This window comes from Caretta caretta, chromosome 7 (genome assembly GCF_965140235.1).
Source record: "Caretta caretta isolate rCarCar2 chromosome 7, rCarCar1.hap1, whole genome shotgun sequence".
Classification (NCBI taxonomy): domain Eukaryota; kingdom Metazoa; phylum Chordata; order Testudines; family Cheloniidae; genus Caretta; species Caretta caretta.
In genome coordinates, this window is record NC_134212.1 from 34,090,246 (window position 1) to 34,108,638 (window position 18,393).

General features: G+C 56.7%; 2 protein-coding genes across 5 annotated transcripts; both read right to left on the reverse strand.

Annotated features, from left to right (window-relative positions):
- Positions 1–897: 897 nt before the first annotated feature.
- On the reverse strand, positions 898–5,602 carry LRRN4CL (LRRN4 C-terminal like). The gene is made up of 2 exons (XM_075130512.1): positions 2,882–5,602; positions 898–2,391 (listed from the first exon to the last, which is right to left on the reverse strand). The coding sequence occupies exon 2, from the start codon at positions 2,384–2,386 to the stop codon at positions 1,535–1,537; it is 852 nt and encodes a 283-aa protein (XP_074986613.1). The 5' UTR covers positions 2,387–2,391; positions 2,882–5,602; the 3' UTR covers positions 898–1,534.
- Positions 5,603–5,735: 133 nt separating this feature from the next.
- BSCL2 (BSCL2 lipid droplet biogenesis associated, seipin) lies at positions 5,736–18,087 on the reverse strand. Of its 4 annotated transcripts, none has more exons than XM_075130510.1 (11): positions 17,943–18,087; positions 16,773–17,376; positions 16,267–16,348; positions 12,875–13,018; positions 12,262–12,396; positions 11,757–11,854; positions 11,365–11,506; positions 10,967–11,042; positions 10,709–10,792; positions 9,115–9,204; positions 5,736–8,607 (listed from the first exon to the last, which is right to left on the reverse strand). In XM_075130510.1, exons 2-11 carry the CDS (start codon positions 16,976–16,978, stop codon positions 8,450–8,452), a joined length of 1,215 nt encoding a protein of 404 aa, XP_074986611.1. In that variant the 5' UTR covers positions 16,979–17,376; positions 17,943–18,087; the 3' UTR covers positions 5,736–8,449. The 4 variants fall into 4 exon arrangements, with proteins under 4 accessions (XP_074986611.1, XP_074986609.1, XP_074986610.1 ...); XM_075130508.1 differs by having other exon boundaries at positions 10,709–10,795; XM_075130509.1 differs by having other exon boundaries at positions 10,709–10,795; positions 17,877–17,969.
- Between the last annotated feature and the right edge of the window lie 306 nt (positions 18,088–18,393).

Sequence of the window (18,393 nt, forward strand, 5' to 3'; positions counted from 1 at the left end):
CTGTGTCTGGATTTCATTCCGAGTATCTGCATGTTTCTCTGTGTGTGCACATGTTACTCTGTGTGCCTGCATGTCTGTGTGAGCAAGTGCCAAGAAGGGAAGTGGCTGCAATCTGGCCCGTTATTACACTATGTCCCGTACCAGTGAGTTCCTCAGCCGGGGGCAATGATGTCTGCCCAGATTACACAACTTGCAGCATGAATGGCTGCGTCACAACAATACTGGAGCAACCCCTTCCCTCACTGCCCCATCTCACTGTCAATCCATGCCGGGGGGTCCCTCTGGCTTCAAAACAGCTGGGACCTAGGACACACACATAGGAGGGCTGGAATAGACAGAGGCATCTCCCCACCTCCATGCCCAGCCAGTCCCCTTGGCCCTGGGGTGCACAGCCCTGAATGCAGACGGTATCAAATCCATGCATTCAGCCTGGTGGCCGGCGCAGTGAGGCTGAGCTCTGCCCCAATACCTCCCTCCCGCCTGCGCCTGGGACCTGCGGAGCATCGCTCGACATGCACCATCTGTTCTGGACTTCCCCTCACATACCTGGGCACCACGGCTTCCCCAGCAGTCAAGGCAGGGAGCTGGGCCGTTCCTCAGGAATCCCCAGGGCGAGGAGGGCGGGGGCTGCTGAGGGGGGTTGGGGCTGCTCCTCATTCCCATTCCTTCTGGGCTGGGGCCCTCTCACACACATCTGGGATGGATCATGTTTTCCAGGCAGTGGTTCAAGGGCCCTTGTGACGCTGCTGGATGTGGATGTGAGCGGAAACCCCAGCAGAGCTGGGTCCAGACAGATTGTCCAGGAAGTGGGGGGGAATAGCCCCGATGGGGGGTACCATAATGATTCACTGTTCCATGCAACCGAGAGGAGCTGAAGGAGACGAGGGACAAACCTGCGGCCAGGACATTGCTTCTGGGCTTTATTCAACACTAACAATTTCACATTGCCAGCAGCACAGAACACCCCCAGCCTCCCCATCTCGGCAACCAGCCCCCTGCCATGGCTCCTCCCCCCACCGCGCCATCCCAGCTATGGGAGGAAGGTGGTCTCAGGGTGAAGCCCCGAGGCCATGCAACAGCAACTGGGACGACCTCCCCCCACAACAAGCAGGGGGAGCCCCAGGCAACCCCCTCCCCCACATGGAGCCAGCACAGGGGTCTGGTGCGGGGTGGGACTGTTACTCAGAATGATTCATACTGGTTGTCAAGGGTCTCTGCCTATGGGTCCCTCTGCTCGCTCCCCCATGGGGCCTCCCCACAGCCCTTGATGCTTCAGGACCCCCCCCCAACACACTTTCACTATATAAATATATAAATAAATAAATAAATGTTGAGGGGGGGCATCAGGACCTGAGAAGCCTCCCCCCATGTGAAGTGGGGTAGGTCATCATGCCCTGGCTGGCTCAGGTGGTGCCCCCTACAAACTCCACATCTCCGCCAGCCCTGGTCCCCACTGCACTGGACAGTCCATGGAGCGTGGCTGCGATCCAGGCCAGCAGTGTACATGTCTGGGGGCTGGAGGGTTCAGGTGCCCCTACAGCTGCTCCTTGCCCCCGTATGAGCCATTGGCCACCCCACCTGGCCCCACCTCTCCATCCAGGATGTTGTCCTGGGAGCCGTGGAACTGCCGTCTCCTCGAGCGCAGGGCAAAGTGCCAGGTCAGCGCGGCCACCACCACCAGGCCGAACATGGCCGCCAGTCCTGCCACCACATATGCATAGGGGAGCTGGGGGGCCAGGGTGCGGATGGTACGGCATGGTCCGTGGTCCCGACTCCCATCGTCAGTAGGGCTGACACCGGCCTGGTTGGCTGCCATGATGCACACCAGATAGGAGGTGCTGGGGTGCAGTCCCCCAAGCACTGCCATCCGGAAGGTGCTGTTGAAGATGGGACCAGCAATGGTGTGGTCCCCATCAGCCTGGTACATCAGCCGGTACTCCCACACTGTGGAGGAGGGGGCACACCAATGCAGGCTGGCCGCAGACTCAGTGACGTGCACTACCCCCAGCTGGGGCGGTTCTGGGGGCACATCTGGGCCAGTCACTCCAGGGCATAGGCAACCAGTCTCCTCTCTCAGCTCTGCACAGGCTGGCTGCAGGTGGCGGCAATGGTGGTAGTCACAAGGCTGATAGGATGGGTGCTGGGAGCCAGGCATCTCTGGGGTGGAGAGGTCCTCATAGCTGTAATAGTCTGTCCCCAAGTCATGCTGGGGGGTGGGGGAGGTAAGGGGGCTGCTCTCCTGGGCACGGAGCCAGGGCCAGTGGCTCTGGCCCTTCGGGGGAAGGGGTAGGGAGCCTCCCATGCTCGTTGGAGCCCCCTCTGGGCACAGGATCAGGAGGCATGCGGCCGTGAAGACTGGAGCCGAGAATCCCAGGAGGATGGTCATGGTTCCTGGAAGAGAGAGGACTGGGTGAGGTGAGATGATGCTACAGGATACTGGGGGAGGTATGATTCCCCCATCAGAGCACTCTGCCCCAGTCCCGCCTCCTTACAATATCCCAGGGAGCTATACAGCCCTTGGGAGCCAGGGCAAGGTTATTGCCCCTACTTCACACAAGAGGAAACTGAGGCACAGACGGGAAGGAACTCACACAAACAGCCAGTCAGTGGCAGAGCTGGGAACAGAACCAAGGGGTCCTAACTCCCAGAAGTCCATTTGTCCCTACTGGGGGCTGGAACTGAAACCACAACTATCAATAAGATAATACTGTCCATGTGCCCCTTGGGGGCTTCATCCCACAGGCCCTTCCGCAGGAGAAGCGGGGGCTGGTTGTTCCCGCACAGCAACCCTCACAAGGAGACACCCCTGGGGCTTTGGCCTCCAGGCAGGTGTCCCAGGACTCTGGAGATGGGGGTTCCCTACAGCCCTGGCCTCACTCACCCGCTGCCTGCAACTGGAGGGGGGCGGGCGTCAGGTCACTGGGGCCACGGGGCTCTGGTCTCCAGCAGGAAAGGGCTCAGCGCTGGGGGTCGGGGTTCTCCTCTCCGGGGCGCTGCGGGATCGGGGCTGGCACCGCTCGACTCTGCTTTCGCCTCTCGTCTGCTTCGCTCCGGCAGCTGCAGCAAGTTTTATCCTGTCGGGGCGCTGAGCTCATCCCCCGCCCCCAGCTTAGCTGGGGCTGCCAGGGGCGGAGCGGCCCGGGGGCTCCTGAATGGGGCGTGGGGGAGCTGCAGGTGGCCATAAGGAAAATAAAACTCTGCCTTATAAGGACATTTCTGTCCCTCCCGGCTGATCCCCCACCCGGAGGCCGCAGAGATGCTGCAGGGCGGGCAGGGAGCCCAGCCCCCGGAGTCACGGGCACGGTCAGGGACGGCTGCGGGCGGGGTGGACAATGGGAAGCTGCCTGGCCACAGGTATCTGTTCCAGACAGACTCTTCCTGCCCTGGCCCAGCCCTGACAGTCAGGAACCAGACAGACCGCAGGGACCAAGCCTGCAGCCAGGGCAAAGCATGGGGAGGGCTGGGAGCCAGGACCCCCGCGTTCTAGCCTTGACTCTGGTAGGGGAGGCGGGGGCTAATTGTTAGAGCAGACAGCCTGGCAGTCGTGACCTGGTGCTGTCCCCAGTATTGAGAGGGAAGAGCGATCTAGAGAGCTAGAGCTGGGAGCCAGGACTCCTGGGTTCTGTCCCTGACTCTGGGGGGGACTGATGGGTTAGAGCAGGGAGAAGGAGCTGTGTACTAGAATAGGTTTTATTCTCTGCCACTGACTCACTCTGTGATCTTGTCTCTGGGGCTGACATTCTCCCACTTTACAATGGGGACAAGCATCCGGAGAGGCTCCATTCATTCCTGTTTATAAAGCAGCCACCATCCAATGTGTATGACAAGAGGCTGGTGGAGGCGGCCACCCCTTGCAGACAATGCTGACCCCATCAGCATCCGTGAGCTCGTGAAGGGCAGGAAGTGACAGTCTCTTCCCTGGATCTCAGCCCCTAACTGCACTGTGCACAGTAGCTGTGGTGGGAGCCAGCCCTGCTCTGGAGGCATGGGTGACTCATGTGGAGCAAAGAGAGCAGGAGCCGCTGGGGTGGATGGGATGGGAGGGGGGCTCTGCTCGGACAGACACATATGGTGCATCACTGCTAGGACAGTATCAGCTCCTGGGGAAAGCCTGGATCCTGCTCAGAGCCATGGCTGCTCCAGGAGAGGCCTGGCTTGTAGCAGAGCTGGGGGCTCCCCCACTGGTTCTCAGGTGTCCAAGAGGAACACAGCCTAAGAGCGGGGTTATTCGTAGCTGGAATGGTATAGGTGGGAAGGGAGCAGTGCCAATGTCAGAGTCCTGACTCCCCCCAGCCAGGGGCCTCATCTACACCTGCAACTTGCTCTGGCTTAAAAGTGACACGCTGCCCTGGACACTCCGAATCTAATTAAACCCAGGTTACTGCAGGTTGGCTTGGACCTAGGACTCTGCCCAGTCAGCTGGCAGCAGCCAACTGTGGTTTAACACAGATTGAGTGAGAGGCTGGAAAATCCAAACTGTGACAGACTCATGAGTCAGGCAACCCAAATCACAAGATTTAAAAAGAACACTAAGTGTTGCAATGTTGGAGCCCTGCACACCTCACCCTAGAGGCATCTGCATCTCAGCACCAGCCAAAGGAGCCTTGCATAAACAATCCCCTTGGGCTATGCTAGAGGCAACTGTGTCTCCTTGCTGGGCAAGGGATCCCTCTAGAAAAAGCCCCTTCACTCCACTCCAGAGACAGCTGCATCTCAGTGCTGAGAGAAGTAAATTTTGCACCTGAGTTAATTAATTAACTGAGGTCTCTCCAGAGCTTTGTGTTCACCTGCTGCGGGCTTGGAGAAGCATCATTAGAACTGTCTGGTGACTTTTAATGTAAAACCAGGCTGCTTCGGTCTTTACATTGTTTAGGGTAATTAGTTACTTGGTTTAAGATGACGCAGCAGGGCCCGATTCTGGACCAGGACCCCACTGCTAGTCAGGGATCACTCATTGCTGAAGATGTTTGTAAAAGATCTGTCTGTTCCCAGCAGCCCACCCACACAGTTTGGGAAGCTCTTAAAAGCACAGGCCCTAATACCACAACCACTGTGATAGGTGCTTTATGAACCCGGGGGGAGGGAGGGCAGACAGACAAGACAAAAAGTCACTTGTTTAAAACATATGCTGGTACTGTTAGCGGTGGCTTGCTGCTGCATGGCCCACTGGTGTTTCTGAGCAAGGTGGCTTAGCTTAGTGGTGTCCTGGTATAATGTGCAGGTGCTTTTACACTGCTATCATTATACCGCTGCAAGCCCTCCTAGGGATGCGACTAGCCCAATCCAGCCATCCCTAGCTCTAATCCAGCACATCTCAGAGTGCTTTATGGGCCCAGGCACAGAGAGGGCCACCAACTTGCCCAAGGGGACTGTGGCCAAGGTGGGGGTAGAACCCAGTTCTCTTGAGCGCTGGAGCTGGATTGAGGCTCCAGTCTCTTTGGGGTCATGGGTTCGTATCCCACCACTGCCACCAGTTGTCAGGGAGGCCCCAGGCAATGCTCTGGAACTGCTCCCCACGAAGCCAGTCAGGACTCTGGGGAAGTCTCCTTTCTGTGAGCAGACTGTCTTCAGGACACACAGCTCACACAACTTCCACCTTCCTGGGTCTGACCTCGGAGCATTCAGCATCCTCTGCCCCTCTGTGTGCTTCCCACAGCGAGTCTGCCCAGGCAGGGTCCTGGGGAAGCTAGAGGGTCCTGCACCCCAACTTCGCAGTCAGACGTGACTCTCAGCCAGCCAGTAAAACAGAGGTTTATTAGATGACAGGAATATGGTCTAAAACAGAGCTTGTAGGTGCAGAGAACAGGATCCCTCAGCGGGGTCCATTTTGGGGGGCAGTGAGCCAGACAACCACGTCTTCACTTCACTCCATGTCCCCAGCCAGCAGTTAGCCTTAACCTTGCCTAGACGGGGATGAGCACCTGCCCCATGGTAAAGCGGCAGCACCATTCAATAACACTAGCAGAGTCAAAGCTGAACTTCACTGGTGCAGAGATAAGGCCGAGGTTTCCAAACAAACTGATCACTAAAATAGCAACTAACCTGAAGCAGAGGGACTGTAGGTGCTGAGATACAAACACCTCTGGGGTGGGGCAGAAGAGCAGTTCATAGACAGAGCCTTCACTCCCACTGCACTCCCAGGACATCCTTGGATTCCTCCCTTCCCCCTAAAAACTGCCTGGGTGTCACCTGCCCAGCCTCCATTACAGGATTCTGTAACCCCCCCCCCATCCATGCCAGGGCCCACACACTGGCCCCTGCCATTTCCCCCCATGCCAGGAGCTCTATTTCCCCACCCAAGGATAAGACAGAGTTGGGTACTTAATCCTAGCAAAGACTTGGGAATGGAGAGAAACACTCGTGTGACAGGGCTCAAGCTGATTGCAGAAGATGTGACCTAACCTGGGGGTAGGTTACTCTACCTCTGCTACTGGGGCGTTCTTGCACCTTCCTCAGCAGCAGCTGGGGCTGGACAGCCAGCGGCTAGGTGGGCACTGGGGACAGAGCCAGCCTGCCCCTTCCCCCAGGTCCCTGCTGTTAACGGGCTGAGTTGGTTGCACCAAAGCACGTTATTCCACGCAAGCTCACCTACAGCAGCCAGTGGGGCCATTGGCAACTGCCCAGCCCCATCGATGACGCAGTTGGATAGGGGAACATTCCCAGATGCGCCTCAAAGACTTAGCAGCCCACATTGCATTTACAAAGGGACCTTATGCCCCCACCAACTCATTGAAAGGGAAAGGGCTTCAGGCTCCCACCCCACAGCAGGAGAGGGACTGTGCCTCCCACTCCCTCCACGACTGGCCAACCAGCAGCACCCATGCCTGGGCCACCCACAGGCTAGGCCAGCCCAGAGACAGCAAGGAGGGCTGGGCCACACACTGGCTAGCAGTCTGGGGTCTTTGGCTGGGGCTGGCTAGGGAAGCTTTTGCCATCTAAGTGACAGACTGGAGCAGCAAGGACAAGGATGAGACAGAGCACAAGGTGCGAGAGCAGCCATGGTCACAGCAGCCTTCAGCCCCTTTCTGCTCAGCTTGAACTGGGCTGATGGCACCAGGCCATGGTCAACCTGAGCGCAGGGTAGTGGTGGCTCCTCTACGGTCTTTGTGGAGTGGATGGGCTACCTCCAGGGCAACAACTCAAAGCTCTTCTTTCCCCCCCGTCCTCTGCCACTCCATCCCCCTCCAGCTCTGCCACCTGCAAGCCAGCTCCCTACAGGGGCAAAAACTCCCCCGTGAAGCTACTCCTTGAAGCCCCCAGGCCCAAAGGGGGTGGGTGGGGGTACAAGGAGAGCAGATTCTTGCCCTGCTGGGTGGGGCTGCTCACCTAGGCTGGCAGAGCAGTCTCAGGCATGGCCTACAGGAGGACAGCCAGAAGCTCATAGCTGGTCCAGAGACAGGAAGTGGTGTAGGTGCCTGCTGCCTACATTGCCCCCAAAGTAGAGCTGGTCTTGGTGGAAAGGGGGGGGTGTGCAGCTAGAGCTGCCTTGAGGAGCTGCAGGTAGACGTGCCCCCCCAGATGGCCAGGCCCTCCCCCAAGCCCTGCGAACAGGGGATAAACAAGTGTAGCTCCCATGCTGGGAAAGTACCATTGCACTGCCCCCTCCCCACCTACTTAGCTGAAAGACAGTCTGGCAGCTACAATGTTCTCCCACCACGAGGGCGAAGGCTGCAAGGAGTTTGTGGGTGGGTGGGGTGGCGGGATGTACGGGTTGGGCTCAGAAGCCTGGCCCTGAACCATGCATCACTCATCGCAGCTGCCAGGTGCCCACAGGGGTGGGTGAGAGGTGAAGGCTGCAGCATGCCAGGAGCAGACATCTCCCCTGCCGGGCTTACAGCCCTCTCCGGAATCCAGCCCCGCCATTACTGAGCCCTCTGGAATGTAGACATCACACAAGCCAGGCGGGAGAGCTCACACCGGCTTCCCAGCTGCAGTGAGCTCAGTTCAGGAGCGTGGGGAGAAACCCTCCCATCTGGCTTCGATGAGGCCCATGGGCCAGCACAGCAGACAGGAAGGGGTGCGGCTGTGGAGAGAGGATGGGGGAGCTGGGGGGGGGGGCGGCCTCCCATCCTGCTGCCATGGGTGCCCTGCTTGGGAGCACGGATGCCAGGGGGACCCCAGTCCAGCTCATCATGAACGGAGGGGTCCCTCTTCTGGTAAGGGAGCAAGAGATGGAGCACAACTCATTTCAGCCCTTCACCACAGTGACTTAGTCCCTCACCTCCATGGAGAGGCCCCCAGCCCTCCTGTGCCCTACAGCCCCAACATCTGCACCTACCCCCACCCCACTCCCACACTAGCTGCCTGGGTCCGTTAGCAGGTGGTTTATTAAAATTACAGCAGTTCCAAGTGAGGGGCCAGGAGGCTGGAATGTAAACATGAGCTGGGAGCCCAGGGAACAAGGCTAGCGTTTTTTGTTTTTGTTGGGGGTGGGGGAAGCATGGTGCCCTCAGGAGCTGGAGCAGATGTGTCTCTGACGGATCTCAGCCCCTGGGATGGGCTCAGCCCCCTCTCCCAGCTGTGGTAGCGTTTGGAATGTCCCGCTAGGGGGCGGGTAGTTGGCATCTGTGAACAGGGAGGACTCATCCACTGACTCGAACTCAGTCTCTGCAGGAGAAGACACAGTTAGAGATCCCAGAAGAGCAACAATATAGGGCGGGGGCTCTCATAGGCTCCAGCAAGAGGAAGCTGCAGGGGTCCTGCAGACACATCCCTTCCTTCAGGGGCTGGACCCTCTGTCTACCCCCCAAGGGGCACACAGACAGCCCACAGGGGACAAAGCCCATCTCCCATAGAAGCTAGAGGCAAGGGGCAGGGGACAGCCCACTCCCCACTACAAAGCCGTTCCCAGCTGCACCCCTCACCCTCAGCCCTACTGCACAGTGGGGTTCTAGGTTCCTGCTTGGGAACAGAGGGTCTCTAGGTGCCCTGATGGATGCTGGAGCCTTGGACCACAGCTCGGTGGGTAAGGAGTGGAAGCTAATGGGTTGGGGCAGGGGCGGAGTGGAAAGAGTCAGGACACCTGGGTTCTATCCCCTGATCTGGTGCACGGGGGTCAGGCTATGAGGAGCCTGGAGCCCCCAGGGGGAGAAGCTGGGGAACTGTGTTACCCACCTTCACTCAGATCCAGCTCCTTAGCCTGGGCTGATCCCCCTACAGGGCCAATGGTCTCCAGAACCTCGCCTGGTAGCTGTGGGGGGGAAGCTGCAGGGGAAGGGGAGAAGCACAGGTCAGAGGCAGGGCTAGGTCCTGGGGTCCTGCCCCCTTGCATAGCAATTAGGGCAAAGCACCAAGACAGGCCAGGTCACAGGGCCTTGTCCCCTCCTCCACTCCTAGCGTAGCCAACAGGCCGCACTGGCCAAGGCTCCATTCTCTCCCTAGTGGGCTCATGGGAGCCCACAGTAATGACTGGGCCTTCAACCATACCCTCATTGGAAAAGGAAATACAAACTGTCCCCCTAATTGGTAGCAGTAACTGGGCATGGGAAAGGGGCACCCGCAATAAGACTCAACGAGTCTCAGAGAGACCTACTGATGTGACTCAAGAGGAGCATGAAAATCATGCCAGAAATCAAAGTGCGAGAACAAGAATTAACCAATCCAAATTGGTGTGGCAGAAATTAAGGCTAATGGGTAAACAAAACGTAAGGGGATGGGTTGGGCCACCCCCCACTGCCTTTCGGGGTCCTCAGGACGAGACTCTGGGGTGGGGGTGGGGGGAACGCGTGGAGACAGATGCTGGCTAAAGAGATAGAAGAGCAGGAAGGAAGGAGCTTCACCATCATGGCTACCACCCACACTGTTCGCTGGGACCCCCAGATCCATTCTTGGGCTTTTGACCTCCTGATCCTGAGACATACCCTGACCAGACAGAGGGATCCAGATGTCACCACCTCAGCTGGCTTTGACTGAATCCCAACCCCCACCCCCTCACAGGTCCTTTTCCTTCCTTCTCTCGCATATCCCTCTCCTTTGGCCTTCTGGCTTAGATGGCCAAGGCTGCACATTTTGCAACACTGCTGTAAGCCTGTGACCAGCTACAAGTACTGCCCCGAACAGCCCAACCCTGGTACGAGTTGCCCAGACGCGGGTCAGAACAGCCGACGGGCATGGGTGGCTGTGTCTGCCAGCAGTAGATGCAGGTGAGGAGCAGCAGAAGCAGAAGCTGCATTTGCTGTCCCTTTCTTTCCCCGCTGGTTTTTCTTCTAGGAAACAGGATTGCACTTTAAACAGCAACAACTGCGCCAGCCCATCTCAACTAGTGTTCTCTCTGTTCCCAGAGGACAGTTACCGCCCTCTAACCCTGGTGTAAAGATTGAGGGGGGGGAAGGTGGGGGGGGTCTTTCAAAACCTCTCTCCAGTTGGAGAGGGAGAACAAGAGATGTTGTTACAATGCAAGCCTGACTTAACCCTTCACATTCCAAATCCTTTCCCTTGCTCTGTATGGTTAACAAAGGGTTTCCAGGGGACTGTAATGGTGTTTGGGGCTAAGCAGGCTGAGGGCTCTGTACTCCAGCCCCCAAGCCTTGGTTAACACTATTCAGTGGCGAGCAGCGATAGAGCCACATTAACACCTTCGCCTCTTTGGGTCCACCTAAATTAACAGAACAGCCCTGCCTCCCTGCCCAAGCCCCACCTCAGCAGGTAGGGAACAGCCCAGCCGCAGGCTCCTCCCCCCCAGACCCAGCTGGAAGGGAATCGTCAGTACCTGTGCCCTGGGGAACCCTCTCCTGGTCACTCTCGCCCAGCCCCATGGCCTCAGGCTGCGGTGTTGTCAGCTCCTCTTGGTCATCTGCTTCAGGACAGAGAGCATCAGGGCAGGGGTTGAGGCCAAGACCGGACCTGGTCTGCGCCACCCCTCTCAGGTGAGAGTAGTAGGACCCCCCCGCCCCAGCCACAGACAAATGGGAACCCCCCCAACCCCACACAAAGGGAGAGCCTACTCTCCCCCCTAAACCTGCTTTACCTGGCCTGGGGGAAGCCATGCACCGTCGTGCCTCCTCCTGCCGCTGCTGCAGGCTGGCCCCATCCTGCATGTTCACCTGGGGGGGACGGGGGGGAGAGAAGGAGACAGGAAAGTGGGGGGGACCAGGCAACACAGTGTCTCCATTAATGCAACCCCCATCCCACCAGGGCCCCATACCCCCAACTGCATAGTGGGGCATAGCCTCCTGCTCCAACTCCCCCCAGGCACTATCCCCTTACCCTGCTGCACAGATACTTGCCCTCTTATTTGCATGGGGTACATCTCCAGCTCCACAGCCTGCCCCCCCCCCCCCCCCAATTTCCTCACGCCCACTCTGCCCCCTGTTCAATGCCCTACCCCATCCCTCTGCTCCCCTAGCCACGGAGCCACCTTCTCACCTGTACCGAGAGGGGCTCCCGGGGCCACACGCTGCCCCAGATCCATTGCAAGTAGCTGAAGAGGACGATGACGCTGAGGAAGGTGAAGTTACTGGCCACGCCCAGGATGGCCGAGGTCACTGGGAAATTATAGAGCAGGTACCTGGGGCAAGAGGGGGTGAAGCCTGAGCATTAGGAGGCTGCAGCCTGGATCCAGTCTTCCCCGTCCCAGACACAGGCCCCTCTCCTAACCCACGGGCCCCCAAGCATCATTCATGGGGCAGATTATAGGGATCAGCTTTGTGGGGCTGCTGAATTGAGTGCACTGCAGTCCCCTAGCACCAGGAACTGCCCCCAGCACTGGACAGTCCCATCCGTCCCCCCCACCACCAGTGGCACCCCCCAATCCTCACCGCAGGCCCGTGAAGTGGGCATGGATCCGCAGCTGTGCCCCGTAGATCTGGATCCGCTTGGTCTGGATTTCTATCACGGCTCCAACAGTTGGGACATACTGGGGGTCGGGAAGGACAGTCAGGGTCAGAGCTGCAGGTGGGGCCATCACAAGATCCCCAACCCCAACAGCAGGGCATACACCTGCCTTATGCTCCAGTGCCCAACTCAGACAGCCAGGGCATGTGACCCTCCCGACCAAACCAGACAGAGCTGCAGTAACCCCCAGCCACCAAACTCAGACAGCCAAGAATACACTCCCCCCCCTGCACTCATGCTCCCAACCCACACAGGAAGGGGAGCCATTACTTGCAGGGAAAAGAGAGGGTCTCTACGCCAGGCATCCAGGACACTCCTGGCAATCAGCTCCCACACTGGGGAGCAGAGGCTCAGGCCAGGCCAGGCCAGGCCAGCCAGCCCAGGCCCAGCAATCCAGGCAGCTAATGCAGAAGAGGCCTCCTCCCTCACCGAGTCCTCCCGGTAGTCCGAGAACAGCTCCACCTCGACCATCTGCTTCTGCTCAGCAAAGCCCACGAAGAAGAGCCCAGCAAAGATCAGGGTATCCAGGGTCTGCAGCAGGCCTGAGCGGTAATGCAGCATGGTCTGGGGAGAGAAGAGCCAGTGTTGGCATTGAACCCAGCCCCCAGCATTTCCCACCAGCTCCCCGTGGCCATTAGGGGCACTGCCAGCAGTGAGCTGCTTCTTGCCCAAGGATCTTCCAGGATTTCAGAGAGGAGTCCAGGGCTTCAGCCCCACTGCAGAGAGAAGGGAACTGCCCAAGACTGCACAGGGGCAGTGGCAGAGCACAGAATAGAACCCCTGTGTTCTGGCTCCCAGCCCTCCCTGCCTAATCCTCGAGCCCCACTCCCTCCTAAAGCCAAGGATAGAACCCAGGAGTCCTGACTGCCAGCTCCCTTTGCCATACTACCTGAAGTGTCACTGTAGCCCCTGGCTAGGGGTGGAATAGCTGCCATGGGGAGCCCTACCTCAGCCTCCCTGGAGCCTCTACTCGAGGCAGCAAGGCCAGGATTGTAGGTGTGTGTAGCCCTGAAATGTTGGATTGGATGGGCAGCAGACTCACCGATCTGGCTGTGGAGGAGATGATGCGCCCACCCTTGGTGTAGCAGGACATCACCACCATGAACATGCCCAGCTCCTGGTTCACAGGCGACTCAGGCAGCTCCAGCTCCAGGGAGATGCGGTAAGGCTGCCCATACATCAGCACCTACAGGACAGCAGGAGGCATCAGAGAAAGGGGGTGCTGCTTGCCCCTCCCGAACCACCCTAAAGGCCCCACAGCTTCCCAGAGGCCACAGCTGAAGGGAAAGCACATCAAAGCTGGAACAGGGAGCCTGCTCCCCAACTCTCAGAGCCTCTTGCTGTGGAAAGAGTACATCAGATGGATTGGGAAGCCTGCCCCCAAACCGCTCCAGAGCCCCCGCTGCAGGGAGAGAGCATCAGAGATGGAGCGGGCAGCCTCTCCTCACAGCTTCCCAGAGCCCCCTGAGATGAACAGCGGGGACTATGAACTGTAGTCTGTAACTTATCATTTGAATCAGCTCCTGTACCAAATGACTGGAGGATAGCGAACGTGACACCAATTTTTAAAGAGGGCTCCAGAGGTGATCCCGGCAATTACAGGCCGCCTGACTTCAGTACCAAGTGAACTAGTTGAAACTATAGTAAAGAACAAAATTGTCAGACACAGAGATTAACATAGTTTGTTGGGGGAACAGTCAACATGTTTTTTGTAAAGGGAAATCATGCCTCACCAATCTACTAGAATTCTTTGGGGGGGGGGGGAGGGGTGTCAACAAGCATGTGGACAAGGGGGAATCCAGTGGATACAGTGTACTTAGTGTGACATTCTATACCTTGGGGGAGCATCCTGTAATCCCCATATTCCTCATTTATATATAATTATGATATTGCATACACAGCATGGCATGTAAGGTATCAGGGTAAAGGTTATGATCTGCTGAAAGTCACTGTTCTAAGTATGTATATCATTAGTGCATATGAAGTTATGAGATTGTGTTGTATGGTTGTCAGTAAAACATGTTATAAGTTGGGGAATCAGCCAGATATTAGGTCCCCAGAGACAACAGCAAGGAAAGTATCCAATGCCCGGGCAGGTATCAAACAAAATCAACAGCCATTGTCCAGCAAGGGAGCTACAATGCAATGACTCACCTGCATAAGGTCAAACCAGGGGAATGGCTCAACCTTGCCTGGGGATTCAGCAGTGCCTAGCAGCCGTGCTTGGAAAACACAAGTCCAGGCATATCATGGACTAAGGGTAACAGAACAGAACACAGTGGCCGCATGCTGGGCCTTTCTCCTGCCCCCACCTATGCTATATAAATAGCATATGCTGCAAGCAACAAGGGCACTGGAAGTCTTCAGTCTAACAGAGGAGACTGGCCCAAAGTTTAAAGGAAAAACCTGTATACTATGAACTGCAATATCCAGTGGAATGAGAAAAACTGCTTAGTCTAGATGTTACCCAGTCTAATCGGGTTGAGAGTTTAGACTGTGTACTTACATTTTATTTTGGTAACTAATGCTGACTTTTTGCCTCTCACTTAAAATCTAAGTTGTTTTACTGTTTATCTTTATCAGTGAGTTTGCCTGAAGTGTTTGGTAGATCTGCTCAGGTTTGCAAAGGCTGGTGTGTATCCACTTTCCATTGATGAAGTGGTGAACCAAGTAATAAACCTGCACTGCTTATCTTGAACAGTGCAAGACGGTATATTCCTGAGGTGCAAGGCTGGGAGCTGGGGGCGGATTTGGCACTGGTGCCTCTCTCTGTGTGATTCATGAGTGGCTCTGGGAGCATTCATGCAATCTGGCTGCATGTGGGGCTCCACGTGCAGTTGTGCTGAGTGATAACAGAGCCTGGAGAGGTTTGCTGCTTGTTTCTAGCAAAGCATTGTGAGAGACAGCCCAGTCTGGAGAGTTAAGGGGGCACAGTGGTCCCACAGTCCCAGGCTGCACCCCAGAGATCCCATCACACTTTTCAGAAAGCTTTTGACAAGGTCCCTCTTAAGCAAAGTATGCAGTCACGGGATAAGAGGGAAGGTGCTCTCATGGATCGGTAACTGGTTAAAAAATAGGAAACAACGGGTAGGAATAAACAGCCAGTTTTCAGAATGAAGAGAGGTAAACAGTGCTATCCCCCAGGGTCTGTACTCGGCCCAGTCTTATTCAACATATTTATAAGTGATCTGGAAAAAGAGGTAAACAGGGAGGTGGCAACATTTGCAGATGATACAAAACTACTCAAGACAGTTAAATCCCAGGAAGATTGTGAAGAGCTACAAAAGGATCCCTCAAAACTGGCTGACTGGGCCACAAAATGGCAGATGAAATTCAATGTTACTAAACACAAAGTGATGCACGTTGGAAAACATAATCCCAACTATACATATAAAATGATGGGGTCTAAATTAGCTGTTACCACTCAAGAAAGAGATCTTGGAGTCAGTGTGGCTAGTTCTCTGAAAACATCCACTCAGTGTGCAGCAGCAGTCAAAAAAGCCAACAGAATGTTGGTAATCATTAAGAAAGGGATAGATAATAAGACAGAAAATAGCATATTGCCCAAGTCTATATAAATCCATGGCATGCCCATATCTTGAATACTGCGTGCAGATATGGTCGGTCACCCTCCATCTCAAAAGAGATATATTGGTATTGGAAAAGATTCAGAAAAGGGCAACAAAAGTTATTAGAGGTATGGAATGGTTGTTGTATGAGGAGAGATTAATAAGATTGGGACTTTTCAGCTTGGAAAAGAGATGGCTAAGGGGGGATATGATTGAGGTCTATAAAATCATGAATGGTGTGGAGAAAGTAAATAAGGAAGTGTTATTTACTCCTTCTCATAACACAAGAACTACGGGGCACCAAATGAAATGAATAAGCAACAGGCTTAAAACAAACAAAAGGAAGTATTTTTTTCTACGCAACACACAGTCAACCTGTGGAATTCTTGGCCTTCACAACATCCTCTGGCAAAGACTATAACAGGGTTCAAAAAAGAACTAGATAAGTTCATGGAGGATAGGTCCATCAATGGCTATTAGCCAGGATGGCCAGGGATGGTGTCCCTAGCATCTGTTTGCCAGAAGCTGGGAATGGGTGACAGGGGATGGAGCACTTGATGATTGCCTGTTTTGTTCATTCCCTCTGGGGCACCTGGCATTGGCCACTCTTGGAAGACAGGATACTGGGCTAGATGGACCTTTGGTCTGACCCAGTATGGCTGTTCTTATGTAACCATCCCAGAGCCCCCCCCCACTGCAGGGAGAGTGTATCAGAAATAGAGCAGGGAGCCTGCTCCCTAACCTCACCCCCCAGCACTGCTGTCAGCTAGTCCCAGATAAAAGCATCAAACCCATTGGGTGCCCGGGGGCCAGAACCCCAGGGAGCTGACAGCCAGTGGTCTGTCTCATGCCCACTGACACTTACCCTGTCCCGGCTGTTTTTGACCAGGGAGATGTTGGCAATGGGGAAGGAGCAGAGATCAGGGCCCGACGAGCCACAGTCTGTCCTGGGAGACAGAAGGCAGTGGGTCATGTTCAGTGGTCACCAGCTCCCCCAGACCGCTTCAGCCCCCCACCCCTTCCACTGCAGGAAGTCAGACCCTTACTCTTGGGAGCAGGCCCCAGCTCAGAGGCACCCAAAGCCCCAGAAAGCATGTGTGGGCTGGGAAGGGCCCAGGAGATCTGTCCCAGAGCAGTGCTCAGGCAGTGCACAGAATCCTACAACCACAGGTTAGGAGGAACCGCAAGGGTCATCTTGTCTAACCCCCTGCCAAGATACAGCATTTGTTGGTTCTAACCCAACCAAGACAGATGGCTTTCCAGCCTCCTTCTGAAAACCACCAGTGAAGGAGCTTCCACAGCCTCCCTAAGTAATCTGTCCCATCCTAGGAGGCAGGGGGGTCTGGCCCCTCCCAGGGGTGCCCCACTCACCTGAAGCTGTAGTGCACAGGGCTGACATAGCTGACGGTGGGCATGTAGGAGTAGTAGAAGCTGCCATAGAGGAAGACCGCGACCCAGAGCAGCAGCAACAGCACGCAAAGCAGGATAGCCGTCTGCAGCACCGTGCGCCGCACCCGCAGGAGCAGCAGTGCGGCCACCTCCTGGGCCCATTGCAGGAAAGGCCCTGTACTACCCATCACGGCACAGGGGCCCTGGGTGGCCACGCACTGGCGTCTGGGGGAGAGCTGAGCCCCCAGCTCCTGTATTGAGGAAGGGGGGAAATGGAGCAGCAGTACCTGCTTGAGTGCTTGCAAAATGGCTCAGGCTGCTGGAGAGTCCTCTTGGCCCAGCTGGAAAGAGCCCAGGCTCAGGGGTTCCTTTACAGGGAAAAGGCACTGGCTTAGGGCAGGCTGGCTGGCCTGTCTGCGCCGCTTGGCCTTCCAGTAATTGTCTCTAGCCATGGAAGAGGGTACCACGGGAGTCACTGGCACCAGGACATGGTGAGCAGGGCCATGCCAACAGGCTTGGCACAGGGCTGCCCTGGGATTGGTCACACGCTGGAGTTTTGCCACAGGGGCCAAAGACCAGAGCCAATCTGAGGAAGAAAGGACACAAAAAACAGGGTCAGAATGGAAACCACATGGGGGAGTCTAAACTAGGATTGCATGAGTGGGAGCTAGGACTCCTGGGTTCTGCGCCAGCCTAGGGGGAAAGGGATGTGTTAGGAGTCTGGATGCTTGGGCCTATTAGTAGCTTGGAAAGGGGGTGGGGAGCAGGACTAGCTGTCTAGGTTCTAGTCTCAGGCAGACAGGAGGGCTTTGGAGTGGAGCTGGGAGTTTGGACTCCCGGTTCTACTTGTGAGAAATGCTATCCAAGAACTCGGGGGGGTCTAGTGGTTAGAGCAGGTGGCATTTGCAGCCTGGACTCCCCAGCTCTGGGAGGGGCAGGGAGCTAAGAACCAGGACTCCTGGGTTCTATCCCAGCCCTGGGCGGGGGTCTAATGGTGGGGGGGGGGGGGAAAGGAGCTAGGACTACTGGGTTCTACTCCGGCCCGATGCGGGGTGGGGCCCGGCGGTCAAGGCAGAAACCACGGACCCCCGAGTTCTAGGCCCGGGCGGGGTGCACCAGGAGCCGGTCCCAGGGTCTCGGCACGTCTCTCACCTCCCGGTCCAGGGTCGGCGACTCCTGCTCCGCCTCTTCCGGGAGTGAGTGAGAGCTGGCAAAGACTGCGCGGGACTGGACGGGGCGGGGCCGGGAAAAACTCCTCCCACTGCAGGCACCGTCCGTCACCTAATTAAAGACGCGCCTCTCTGTTTCCATGGTGACGCGATCCCCGAACGACCCCGAACGCTCCTTTCCCCCGTAGGCCAGCCCCGCCCCCCGAGACACCCCGCGGGTCCTTATCCCCACCGAGAGGCCCCTCCCACTCCAGGGACAGCCCCTCTCAGAGGGATCCCGCAGCCCAGTGTCCCTGTCCCCGTCCCCCCCGAGCAGCCCCCAGGGTCCTGTCCCTTCCAGCCCCGGAGAGACAGCAAGACCAGACCCACCCCAGACAGACCGCCCCCCCCCCGGGATGATGGGCTCCCAGACAAGACTCTGCCCCCCACCCTCG

Coding starts and splice junctions, on each gene's coding strand:
- LRRN4CL (XM_075130512.1), bottom strand. CDS start 2,386: ATGACCATCCTCCTGGGATTCTCGGCTCCAGTCTTCACGGCCGCATGC.
- BSCL2 (XM_075130508.1), bottom strand. CDS start 16,978: ATGGGTAGTACAGGGCCTTTCCTGCAATGGGCCCAGGAGGTGGCCGCA. Junction 11,043..11,364: donor GGGAGCCCCTCTCGGTACAG/GTGAGAAGGTGG, acceptor CGTCCCCCCCAG/GTGAACATGCAGGATGGGGC. Junction 9,205..10,708: donor GAGGGTTCCCCAGGGCACAG/GTACTGACGATT, acceptor CTTCCCCTGCAG/CTTCCCCCCCACAGCTACCA.